This window comes from Bufo bufo, chromosome 8 (assembly GCF_905171765.1).
Source record: "Bufo bufo chromosome 8, aBufBuf1.1, whole genome shotgun sequence".
Taxonomy (NCBI): Eukaryota; Metazoa; Chordata; class Amphibia; order Anura; family Bufonidae; genus Bufo; species Bufo bufo.
In genome coordinates this window covers 95,762,609-95,776,313 of record NC_053396.1, presented here as the reverse complement: position 1 = coordinate 95,776,313, position 13,705 = coordinate 95,762,609, and the positions used below count along the sequence as shown (strand labels likewise).

Sequence of the window (13,705 nt, the reverse complement as noted above, 5' to 3'; positions counted from 1 at the left end):
GGCGCTAGGGACAGTGCTAGAAAAAACTTCATTGTACCAAAAAACTATTTACAAGTTCAGGGAAAGATTATTCAAGGTGTAGGGAAAGGATAAGGAGGCATCATTCCACAGCATTTATGTTGAACAGGGTTCAGTAGGGGAGGTTACAGCCTGGGTAATAGGAACAATCCTATTACACCTTGCTGCACTGACTGGTGACCCAAATTGCCATTATACAGCTCTGTAATTCCAGCAAACCGTTCTTGATATTGGGGTGCAAGTGCTGTTTGATACAGCCATTAATAGGGTTTATTACAAGGAAATATTTCTACGTATTATTTGCCCTTGTGCGGTGCAGTTATATGTTCTAAAGCATTTGTTGGCTTGTATTAGCGGGAAAAAGGGCTTATTAGCCGTTGTGTGGTCAAGTGCAAAAATTACAGCCCTTTTTGTTGGGTATTAGTGGCAAAGAAAAATATATTTGCTGTTCAGCGATGCAGTTATATGTTCTAAAGGACTTTTTGCCATGTATTAGTGGCAAAAGTAAAATATATTTGCCGTTCAGCAGTGCAGTTATATGTTCTAAAGCCCTTTTTGCTGTGTATTAGTGGCAAAAGTAAAATATATTTGCCGTTCAGCGGTGCAGTTATGTATTAGTGGGGAAAAAAGGGCTTATTAGCCGTTGTGTGATGAAGTGAGAAAATTACAGACTTTTTTGGGTTGTTTTAATTTCCTTTTTATTTATTTATTTGATCTAACAGTATGTCAGACAGAGAAGTGCCAGGCCCTGCACAGGGGAGTGGCAGAGGCCTAAATGTTTCTGGCGCAGGCACAGGTCGCAGCAAAGTAAGGGGAGCTCCTGGTGTCATCTAGCGGTTGACCAGCAACCCAGTGGTTTTTAAATGGTTGACTTGGTCATCTCTGTTTTGGATTCACTCCTGTTTTTTTGGGCATTAGCAATACTGATGGATTACTGACCAAATGCTGACCAAGTGAAGGCGGATGCTCAACAGACAGGATCTATTTTTTGGGGGTTATTGTTTTGACGGATCTGAGGAAGGGCAAAATAATCAGTGACGTCAACACCAACTTACTGCTGACACCCTCTCCACTCTATCGGGGGGCTCTACTTGTATAAGCGTTTAATAGAACAGGTTCTGCAGACATCTATGTGGAATCAGCTGACGACGGTGTAAAAGGAGTGTGCTTCTTCTTGGCGCTAACATTGACCTGTAAGGCTGAGTTCATGCTTGAGTCAGTGTTGACCCCGTAAGTGCCTAAATAAGTGAATGTGCAGTGAAGAGCAACGCCTGTCATCTGCATGTCATACTGACTCACAGTATTATTTTACTACCACAGCAGACTCCCTATGTGTGTTACTGCAAGGCACAGTGTTCTACACCACTATACAGGCTCTCTGCAGCCAGGAAATAGCCGTTGTTTTACGCGATTCTCCGCAAATAAATTCGGATCAAACCGTTTGTTTTTTTTTTATTCGGCGAACCGGCCGAATCAAATTTTTTTGAAATTCGCTCATCTCTAATCATTGGTGTCACCCTGTCTGAAAAAATCTCCAAACTATTAAAATATAAAATTTGTATATTTTTTGCCCTATAAGATGCACTTTTTTCCTCCAAAAGTGGGTGGAAAATATCAGTGCGTCTTCATTAGTGGATACTAATGAAAGCTTCCATTATGGAAGCGCTCATTAGTAATGTGGGACCGAGGAGCAGTGAAGACCTGTGCAGGCTATATAATCACCGCTCCATGGTCTTCTGTCGGCACCGTACACTGTGCTGTGACTTGCGCACTGCGTGAGGACATGGGCGTGCTCTGTGACCTCACACTGTGCAATGTCACATCACACCACAGCGTGTCAGGAGCACCGGATCTCAGGAACAGCATTGTCTGGAACAAGAGCACGTGAGTTGATTTATTTTTTTGTCTGATCGGAAGTCTGATTAACACTGGGGGTCTGATTAACATTGAGGGTCTGATCTAAGGTCTCATTGTGGTGTGAGCTGAGATCTAATTTACATTGGAGGTCTGATTAATATTGAGGACTGATTGAGGCTCTGAGCTGAGGTCTGATTAACACTGGGGGACTGAGCTAAGGTTTGATTAACATTGAGAGTCTGATTTGAGGTCTGATTGGGGTCTGAGCTGAGGTCTAATAATATTATGGGTCTGATTTGAGGGCTTATTAACACTGAGGGCTATTTGGGGCTCTGAGCTGAGATTTGATTAACACTGGGGGTCTGATCTGTGGTCTGATTAACATTGTGGATCTGAACTAAGGTCTAATTAAACAATAGGGGTCTGATCTGATGTCTGATTTAACATTAGGGGTCTGATTTGGGGGTCTGAGCTGAGGTCTCATTAAAAATATAAATTTTTCTTATTTTCCATCTCTAAAACCTAGGCGCATCTTATGAGCAGGTGCATATTATAGGGTTAAAATATGGTATTTATCCTGTACACACAAAAAAAGAAATCAGTTTTTTGTCAATTTGCCTCCTCAAAAAAATTTAAGAAGTGATAAACAAAAGTCGTACATACTGCACTTGAATGGAAGCTGAGCTATATAGTATGTTGGCTCCCTCTACTTTTTAGTTTCTGACATTGGCACTTCCATAAACAGCTGAAGAATGGGGGTGCTGGGTGTCAGACCTCTGCTGATCTCATATTGATGACCTATCTGCAGGATAGGTCACCAATATCAAAACCCCTTTTAAGGGGTTAAAATGTACATACAGTCAGGTCCATAAATATTGGGACATCGACTCAATTGTAACATTTTTGGCTCTATACACCACCACAATGGATTTGAAATGAAACGAACAAGATGTGCTTTAACTGCAGACTGTCAGCTTTAATTTGAGGGTATTTATATTCAAATCAGGTGAATGCTGCAGGAATTACAACAGTTTGCATATGTGCCTCCCACTTGTTAAGGAACCAAAAGTAATGGGACAATTGGCTTCTCAGCTGTTCCATGGCCAGGTGTGTGTTATTCCCTCATTATCCCAATTACAATGAGCAGATAAAAGGTCCAGAGTTCATTTTAAGTGTGCTATTTGCATTTGGAATCTGTTGCTGTCAACTCTCAAGATGAGATGCAAAGAGCTGTCACTATCAGTGAAGCAAGCCATCATTAGGCTGAAAAAACAAAACAAAACAATCAGAGAGATAGCAAAAACATTAGGCGTGGCCAAAACAACTGTTTGGAACATTCTTAAAAAGAAGGAACGCATCGGTGAGCTCAGCAACACCAAAAGACCCGGAAGACCACGGAAAACAACTGTGGTGGATGACCAAAGAATTCATTTCCTGGTGAAGAAAACACCCTTCACAACCGTTGGCCAGATCAAGAACACTCTCCAGGAGGTAGGTCTATGTGTGTCAAAGTCAACAATCAAGAGAAGACTTCAACAGAGTAATTACAGAGGGTTCACCACAAGATGTAAACCATTAGTGAGCCTCAAAAACAGGAAGGCCAGATTAGAGTTTGCCAAACGACATCTAAAAAAGCCTTCACAGTTCTGGATAAGCATCCTATGGACAGATGAGATAAAGATCAACTTGTACCAGAGTGATGGGAAGAGAAGAGTATGGAGAAGGAAAGGAACTGCTCATGATCCTAAGCATACCACCTCATCAGTGAAGCATGGTGGTGGTAGTCTCATGGCGTGGGCATGTATGACTGTCAATGGAACTGGTTCTCTTGTATTTATTGATGATGTGACTGCTGACAAAAGCAACAGGATGAATTCTGAAGTGTTTCGGGTAATATTATCTGCTCATATTCCGCCAAATGCTTCAGAACTCATTGGATGGCGCTTCACAGTGCAGATGGACAATGACCCAAAGCATACTGCAAAAGCAACCAAAGAGCTGAAGACAAAACTGAAGGGAAAATGCCCCAATAACAAGCAGGAACTGAAGACAGTTGCAGTAGAGGCCTGGCAGAGCATCACCAGGGATAAAACCCAGCGTCTGGTGATGTCTATGCGTTCCAGACTTCAGGCTGTAATTGACTGCAAAGGATTTGCAACCAAGTATTAAAAAGTGAAAGTTTGATTTATGATTATTATTCTGTCCCAATACTTTTGATTTCTTAGCAAGTGGGAGGCACATATGCAAACTGTTGTAATTCCTACACCTGATTTGGATGTAAATACCCTCAAATTAAAGCTGACAGTCTGCAGTTAAAGCACATCTTGTTTGTTTCATTTCAAATCCATTGTGGTGGTGTATAGAGCCAAAAATGTTAGAATTGTGTAGATGTCCCAATATTTATGGACCTGACTGTATATTACAGTCATGCAAAAGTGTTCTGAGGATATTTGTGGCACATTTACTGATTACATTTGGTGCGACCATTTGAAAAGGTCTCATTGGATATATGTCCAGATGTATGGAACTGTATGCCTAAAGAGTTACATACACTGTATATTTGTCACTAACTACTAAGCATAACTGATCACAGTGGTTAAAAGGTTTCTTAGCTCGGCATCAGTGTAAAGGAAATCTAATAGGACATGACATATAGTGTGGTTCTCTAATATAGTATTTTTGTACCTCCAGGCAAGATGTACTCTCTGAGCAATTATTTTATTGATCTAATGATCACATCAGTTTATTAGCGATCCCCTTATAGCTGTTACGTTTCACTGTTCTAGTGTGACGAAGCAGATGTCATACTAATGAAACAATTAATCCTGATCTGGATGATACGGACATTGCCATTTTAACAAGGGGTGTGCAGATAGCTCTGCGACCTGCACTGATTTTCCTTAGTCGTAGTCACTTTGAGGGTGAGTTGGTTGTAGGATTCTTCCCATCCAGCTCAGGACAGTCTGGATCTTCAGTGACAATGCAAAGTGACTCGGTATAATTGGTCTTCAAGTTCTCCACAGCTTCTTTTGATATACCAAGCCATTCCTTTAAAGGAAAATTGTTATTAAACTTAGTATGGACAATTGTCACAAATTTTGCATTTCTGAATGTACAGGTGAAACTCGAAAAATTAGAATATCGTGCAAAAGTCCATTTATTTCAGTAATGCAAATTAAAAGGAATTGCATTAATGCAGCTTAAAATTTTAATTTTGTGAAAAGGTTCAATATTCTAGGCTCAAAGTGTTACACTCTAATCAGCTAATTAATCCATACCCCCTGAGCAAAGGGTACCTCAAAATTGTGACTTTGGGGTTTCATAAGCTGTAAGCCATAATCATCCAAATTGTAACAAATAAAGGCTTGAAATATCTCGCTTTGCATGTAATGAGTCTATCTCATATGTTATTTTCACCTTTTAAGTTGCATTACTGAAATAAATGTACTTTGCACAATATTCTAATTTTTCGAGTTTCACCTGTAATCTAATATTTTGACTGTTGCTACATACATTGGACAACTTATCCTATTAATAGTGGACGACTAATATTTTTAAAGTCACTTTATTTTAACACAACTTTACAAACATCAATAGTACAAGCGAACACAAGAAACTTTGTAATATGTTTTTTCAGTGAGAAATATCTAGTACTCATGTTATCAGCTGTTTACCGTCCACCCTTACTAATTGCTTTTCACTTGGAAAAATGCTTCAAATTCCTTTTCGAGATGGAGCAGTTCCACAGGAGGATTATATTACACATGTCAATACAAGTCTATGGAGGTGGGATGGGGCAGGATTGAGCAGCAGCATAAGTGAGCTGATACTAAAGAGAGTGCACAGCTGTATAGGAAATTTATATCTTAGCACAAGTGCTAAATTTACTAATACAGGTCAGTACATCTCTTTGTAATGTCCTTCATGATCCTGGGGCATATGCCTGAGTAAGAGAAACTTACAGTAGGAAGCAGCTTTTCTTTTACTCTCTGTGTGCAGTGGATGGCAACTAGTCTCCACCCACCATGTCTGACAAATTTGGAAACTAGATGTTCATCATGTACAGAGAAAAACTTCTAAAACATGCCAGATACAGGTATAATAGACAGAAATAGTATTGCTCCTCATGTACCAACACTGTACTATTGATTAATGCAGAGTTTGTTGAAAGGTTAGGTATGCTTTAAGAACATATTGGAAAACCAAAATGATCGATAAAGATTATAGGTCCATAGTTTAAAATAGTGATTTAGTCACATACGTAGTGTGTACTGTGACATCTGAAGCAATGACAATTACACTAATAATCTGCGCAATCTCCTCCCCCTTTAAAAAAATGTGAATTTTTTTTTTTTATGGACACCGGAAAAAGTCCACTATTTTTATGGGCTATCTAGGACGGTTGTACATTAGTATTTCCTTTGCTGAACTTGACAAACAAGATCCAATCTATACTTTGCTGCAGTGTATCATGTACCTCTGGTTTACTGTTAGGAATCAGTATACTCCTATTATCTATCCTTTCACATTTACTTTAGATACAGTGCCAAATAAGCCAAATAATGTAAACCAAACATTCCTGTTTTCATGGAACAATTCCTATTTTCAAGCCACATAATATGTCATACAGGGAGTGCAGAATTATTAGGCAAATGAGTATTTTGACCACATCATCCTCTTTATGCATGTTGTCTTACTCCAAGCTGTATAGGCTCGAAAGCCTACTACCAATTAAGCATATTAGGTGATGTGAATCTCTGTAATGAGAAGGGGTGTGGTCTAATGACATCAACACCCTATATTAGGTGTGCATAATTATTAGGCAACTTCCTTTCCTTTGGCAAAAAAAGAAGGACTTGACAGGCTCAGAAAAGTCAAAAATAGTGAGATATCTTGCAGAGGGATGCAGCACTCTTAAAATTGCAAAGCTTCTGAAGCGTGATCATCGAACAATCAAGCGTTTCATTCAAAATAGTCAACAGGGTCGCAAGAAGCGTGTGGAAAAACCAAGGCGCAAAATAACTGCCCATGAACTGAGAAAAGTCAAGCGTGCAGCTGCCAAGATGCCACTTGCCACCAGTTTGGCCATATTTCAGAGCTGCAACATCACTGGAGTGCCCAAAAGCACAAGGTGTGCAATACTCAGAGACATGGCCAAGGTAAGAAAGGCTGAAAGACGACCACCACTGAACAAGACACACAAGCTGAAACGTCAAGACTGGGCCAAGAAATATCTCAAGACTGATTTTTCTAAGGTTTTATGGACTGATGAAATGAGAGTGAGTCTTGATGGGCCAGATGGATGGGCCCGTGGCTGGATTGGTAAAGGGCAGAGAGCTCCAGTCCGACTCGGACGCCAGCAAGGTGGAGGTGGAGTACTGGTTTGGGCTGGTATCATCAAAGATGAGCTTGTGGGGCCTTTTCGGGTTGAGGATGGAGTCAAGCTCAACTCCCAGTCCTACTGCCAGTTTCTGGAAGACACCTTCTTCAAGCAGTGGTACAGGAAGAAGTCTGCATCCTTCAAGAAAAACATGATTTTCATGCAGGACAATGCTCCATCACACGCGTCCAAGTACTCCACAGCGTGGCTGGCAAGAAAGGGTATAAAAGAAGAAAATCTAATGACATGGCCTCCTTGTTCACCTGATCTGAACCCCATTGAGAACCTGTGGTCCATCATCAAATGTGAGATTTACAAGGAGGGAAAACAGTACACCTCTCTGAACAGTGTCTGGGAGGCTGTGGTTGCTGCTGCACGCAATGTTGATGGTGAACAGATCGAAACACTGACAGAATCCATGGATGGCAGGCTTTTGAGTGTCCTTGCAAAGAAAGGTGGCTATATTGGTCACTGATTTGTTTTTGTTTTGTTTTTGAATGTCAGAAATGTATATTTGTGAATGTTGAGATGTTATATTGGTTTCACTGGTAAAAATAAATAATTGAAATGGGTATATATTTGTTTTTTGTTAAGTTGCCTAATAATTATGCACAGTAATAGTCACCTGCACACACAGATATCCCCCTAAAATAGCTAAAACTAAAAACAAACTAAAAACTACTTTCAAAAATATTCAGCTTTGATATTAATGAGTTTTTTGGGTTTATTGAGAACATGGTTGTTGTTCAATAATAAAATTAATCCTCAAAAATACAACTTGCCTAATAATTCTGCACTCCCTGTAGTTGTGACTGAGTGATAGTCTGGATAGGTGAGTGATGAATTGGCTGGGTGATTAGCATAATGGTTGGAGGTTCTAGACCATCTAGACATTAATCAAGGAGGTTCTAGACCATCAGTGATAGATCACTGGGTGTAGGTGAGTTATGGAGTAGCATGATGTGGAAAGAAACATATATTATTTGAGCACAGCATAATGCAATGGTTATTTAAAGCCTATTGTAAACCTTGAGCTTTAATGATTTTTGTATCAGAAACATTTGTAGATGGCCAGATGACTGCAGAAGTGACCTCCTCCTGGGCAGACCTGTGAAGGGAAGCATATTTACCTGCCTCTCAATGCTGGATCCCAGCATCTTTACTCCCTGGGCTCCCTGACTCCTTGGCTCCACGCACTGCGGTGACAGGAGGCCGATGGTTGCTATGGCAGCCATGATACCTTACACAGGCATCGGAGCCTGCCATCTACGGAAGCCAAGGAGATCCAGCCCCCAGGTGGGTCTTTTAGGCAACTGCCAGTGTACTACACTGATAGTTCAATACTGTACAAAAAACACATGCATTGTACTGCATTGAAACAGGGATCAAACCCTGAAAAGTTTAAATCCCACAGTGGGACAAAAATAAATAAAGGGAAAAAGTGTAATACTGAATGACCAAAAAAGTATAATACTGAATGATCAAAAAATCAAATGTACCCAAAAATGGTACTAATAAAAACATCATCTCTTCCTGCCAAAACGAGCAGAAAAGTTAAAGAAATATAGCTTTCAGAAAATTGAGACAAAAAACCTGATTTATTTTCAAAAATACTTTATGTAAAACTGAAACAATTTATTTTTTTAAATAGACCTATTTGGAATTGTTCTGTATCAGCCTGCTCTATAAAAAGAACACACTCGTTAAAAAACTAAAAATAAATATGGTGCCACAAAAGAGTAATATTGAGCGATTAAAAATCATATAAAACTGTTATCTTATCATATAGTTTCCACATTGGGAGTTTCTACTGTAGGAGTGCATCAGGGGGTCTTCAAATGCGACGTGGCAACTTAAAATTATCCCAGTAAAATCTGCCCTCCAAAATCTATATGGCGCTGCTTCCCTTCTACTCCCATACAGCAGTTTATGACCACATATGGGGTGCTTCTATAAACTGCAGAATCAGGGTAATAAATATTGAGTTTGTTTGGCTGTCAACCCTTGCTGTATTACAGGAAAAAAAAATGGATAAAAATGGAAATCTGCAAAAAAAAGTTACATTTTGAAAGTTCACCTCCATTTTCCTTTAATTCTTATGGAACAACTGAAGGAAGGGTTAACAACATTTGTAAAGACAGTTTTGAATACTTTTAGGGGAGTAGGTTCTAAAATGGAATCATTTATGGGTGATTTCTACTATGTAAGCCCCACAAAATGACTTCATAACTGAATTAGTACTTAAAAAAGTGGGTTTGGAAATTTTCTTTCAAAATTGCTTCTATAATTCAAAGCCTTCTAACGTCCTAAAAAATAAAATAACATTTACAAAATGATGGCAGCATAAAGTGTACATATGAAAAATGTTAAGTAACAACTATTTTATGAGGTGTCTTAATAGTTAATATTTCCAAATTTTCCGGAAATTTAGAAATAGTTTTTATAACTCAAGATAAAACATATTTACTCAAATTTACCACTAACATGAAGTACAATATGTCACAAGAAAACATATAAGTAAAAGCATTCCTGAGTTATTACCACATAAAGTGAAACATGTCAGATTTGCAAAATGTGGCTTGGTCCTTATGAAACTGGCTTGGTCTTGAAGGGATTAAGGTCCTTTCAGGCCTGCTCATTAGGCCTCATGCACACGGCCGTTACTCGGCCGTTTCGTGCATTGGGGACTGCAATTTGTGGAGACGGATCAAGACCCATTCAACTTGAATGGGTCCGTGATCCGTCCACACTGCAAAAAAATAGAACATGTTCTATTTTTTTGCACTGTGGAGGCATGGAGAGAAACTCCATAGAAGCCCTCTGTAGTGCTTCCTTGGATTCCGTGCTTCTGTTCCGCACCACACCTTCCAAATTCAAGTGAATGGGTCCACATCCGTGATGCAGTGCACAAACGTCCGGTGCCCGTATATTGCGGATTCGCTGTTTACGGGCCACAATACGGGCACGGCCAGGCAGTGGCCATGTGCATAAGACTTTAAAGGGGTTGTGTGAGAAGAGGTTTTGGAATACCTCACCACTTGGCCAGACCTGTAAAGGAAAGAAAATTTACCTACTTCCCGGCACCTTTAAAAGGGTATTGCTTCCTTTGCTGGCTGGATTCATTTTTCCATAACATTATACACTGCTTGTTTCCATGGTTACGACCACCCTGCAATCCAGCTGTGCTTGCACACTATAAGAAAAAGCGCCAGCCTCTTTGGTGACTGGGACTGTGGCACTGCACATAGGCTAGTGCTTTTTCCTATAGCGTTTAAGCACAGCCAATGCAGCTGGATTGCAGGGTGGTCATAACTATGAAAACTAGCAGTGTATAATGTGATAGAAGAATGAATCCAGCCAGCAAAGGAAGCAAAATGGGTAAAGCCAGTACATTAGTAAGTGCCTTGTATTAACTTCCTCTACATAATAAATGCTATTTGCTGAAGTTAGATAACCCCTTTAAGGATCTGGCCAAGTGGTAGGGTTTGCTTAAAACCTCCTTATTCTTGTACAAATGCTTCAATTAAGTAAATGTATTTATTGTATTATTTTCTTTTGTTTGTTTCATGTGTTTTTTTCCTCCTTCAATGCACCAAATCTTTTTTTTTTTAAATAGCACATCATTGCAAATATTCTACCAATTTGTGTATGTAGACCCATGTGTCTTTTATCACCACACTTCTTGTTAACCTGCCGTCTACAGGCTAGAAAGAAAAGAGAAAAGGGAAAAGGGGACAGAGGAAGTAGGGTAACATGATTACAGGATAAGGTTAGACACAAAGTAACCGCGGAGAGACAGTCTGCATTGTAGCTGTACACACAAAACAGCAGGACATTTTTAATCAAGATTATATACAAAGTTGACACAAAATTTTATCATTGGACCAACAGTAAATTGTAAAAGGTTGTACCTGTGTCACAGATTACTTTATATGATATCATACAAAGACAGGAATAATTCAGATGAAAGCCCTTATTGTACTAATTTAAAAAAGTGACACCTTTTTGTGATTCCTTATGGTACACAGAACCCCTATAACTATATAATGTCCTGCAACAATTGATTACCTGGAAGTTGTAGCCATGAAGGGTGAAAAGGTCTTCAAACTTTTTTCCAGGATTTGGAATTTGAGGAACAAGAATCAACCAAATCCTATAAAAATTAAAATCTAAAATTAAGCCTAACTGAGCAACACTGAGAAAAGCACAAGACTATCTATGGAAGGCAGAACACTAGAACATTTATAATCCAATAAAAAGATGGAAAATAAAAAATGTCAGTCATGGCAAGTAACGCTGGATATAAATTAGAATTAAAATACAGTATATAACTAGCACGCTTAACGGTTGCATTACATTATATACATAAGTTGCGCTTTTATTTCCACATGCATAAAATGCATAAAGAAATATATACAGTACAGTATGTGAGTACACCCTCACATTTGTGTAAATATTTTATATTTTATCATATCTCTTCATGGGACAACACTGAAGATATGACACTTTGATACAATGTAAAGTAGTCAGTGTACAGCTTGTATAACAGTGTTAATTTGGTGTGCCCTTAAAAAAAAAACGCTGGCAACAAAAATGAGTACACCCCTAAGTGAAAATGGCCAAATTGTGCCCAATCCCCCCTTCCCCCCCCCCCCCCTCGCTGTCATGTGACTCGATAGTGTTACAAGGACTCAGGTGTGAATGGGGAGCAGGTGTGTTAAATTTGGAGTTATTGCTCTCACACTCTCTCATACTGGTCACTGGAAGTCCAATGTGGCACGTCATGGTGGTTTAACAGGACAGGTTCCACTCAGAACAGGCATGGTTGACCAAAGAAGTTGAGTGCTCAGCTTCATATCCAGAGGTTGTCTTTTAAAAATAGATGTGTGAGTGCTGCCAGCATTGCTGCATAGGTTAAAGGGGTGGAGGGTCAGCCAGTCAGTGCTCAGACCATACACCACACACCGCATCAAATTGGTCTGCATGGCCGTCGCCCCAGAAGGAAGCCTTTTCTAAAGATGATGCACAAGAAAGCCCACAAACAGTTTTCTGAAGACAAGCAGACTAAGGCTACTTTCACACTCGCGTTTTGGCTTTCCGTTTGTGAGATCCGTTCAGGGCTCTCACAAGCGGTCCAAAATGGATCAGTTTGCATTCTAATGCATTCTGAATGGAAAAGGATCCGCTCAGAATGCATTTGTTTCCATCAGTTCAGTCTCCATTCCACTTTGTAGACAGCTTGCAGCGTTTTGGTGTCCGGCTAATGAAACTGAGCCAAACGGATCCGTCCTGGCACACAATGTAAGTCAATGGGGATGGATCCCTTTTCTCTGACATAATCTGGCACAATAGAAAACGGATCCGTATCCCATTGACTTTCAATGGAGTTCATGACGGATCCGTCTTGGCTATTTGACAGATAATACAAAGGATCAGTTCTGAACGGATGCAGACGGTTGTATTATCTGAACGGATCCGTCCATGACGGATCCACACAAAAGCGAGTGTGAAAGTAGCCTAAGGAGATGGATTACTTGAACCATGTCCTGTGGTCTGATTAGACCAAGATAAACTTATTTGGTTCAGATGGTGGCAACATCCAGGTGAGGAGTACAAGGATAAGTGTGTCTTGCCTGCAATCAATCATGATGGTGGGAGTGTCATGTTTTGGGGCTGCATGAGTGCTGCCAGCTGTGGGGAGCTACAGTTCATTGAGGGAACCATGAATGCCAACATGTACTGTGACATACTGAGCATTATCCCCTCCGTTTGGAAACTGAGCCACAGGACAGTATTCCAATATGATAACAACCCCAAACACACCTCCAAGAAGACCACAGCCTTGCTAAAGAAACTGAGGGTAGAGGTGCTGGACTGGCCAAGCATGTCTCCAGACCTAACTCTTATTGATCATCTGTGGGGCATCCTCAAACGGTAGGTGGAGGAGCTCAAGGTCTCTAACATCCACCAGCTGGGTGATGTCGTGGAAGAGGATTCCAGTGGCAACCTGGGAAGGTCTAGTGAACTCCATGCCCAAGAGAGTTAAGGCAGTGCTGGAAAATAATAGTGGCCACACAAAATATTGACACTTTGGGCACAATTTGGACATTTTTACTTAGCGGTGTACTCACTTTTATTGCCAACGGTTTAGACTTTAATGGCTGTGTGTTGAGTTATTTTGGGGGCACACCAAATTTACACTGTTATACAAGGTGTACACTGACTACTTTACATTGTATCAAAGTGTCATATCTTCAGTGTTGTCCCATAAAAAGATATAATAAAATATTTACCAAAATGTGAGGGGTGTACCCACTTTTGTAAGATACTGTACATACATATATATATATATATATATATATATATATACAGTACAGACCAAAAGTTTGGACACACCTTCTCATTCAAAGAGTTTTCTTTATTTTCATGACGATGAAGGCATCAAAACTA

The 13,705-nt window shown here is 39.9% G+C and overlaps 1 protein-coding gene across 1 annotated transcript in view; it reads right to left on the bottom strand.

Annotated features, from left to right (window-relative positions):
* Positions 1 to 4,318: 4,318 nt before the first annotated feature.
* The window catches only part of IL2RG (interleukin 2 receptor subunit gamma), a 53,137-nt gene continuing 43,750 nt past the window's right edge, over positions 4,319 to 13,705 (bottom strand). The window contains exons 7-8 of the mRNA XM_040405630.1: positions 11,324 to 11,408; positions 4,319 to 4,923 (exon numbers count right to left, since the gene is read on the bottom strand). Of these exons, the coding sequence (XP_040261564.1) occupies positions 4,786 to 4,923; positions 11,324 to 11,408 (223 nt within the window). The 3' untranslated portion in view covers positions 4,319 to 4,785. The remainder of the gene's footprint in view (positions 4,924 to 11,323; positions 11,409 to 13,705) is intronic.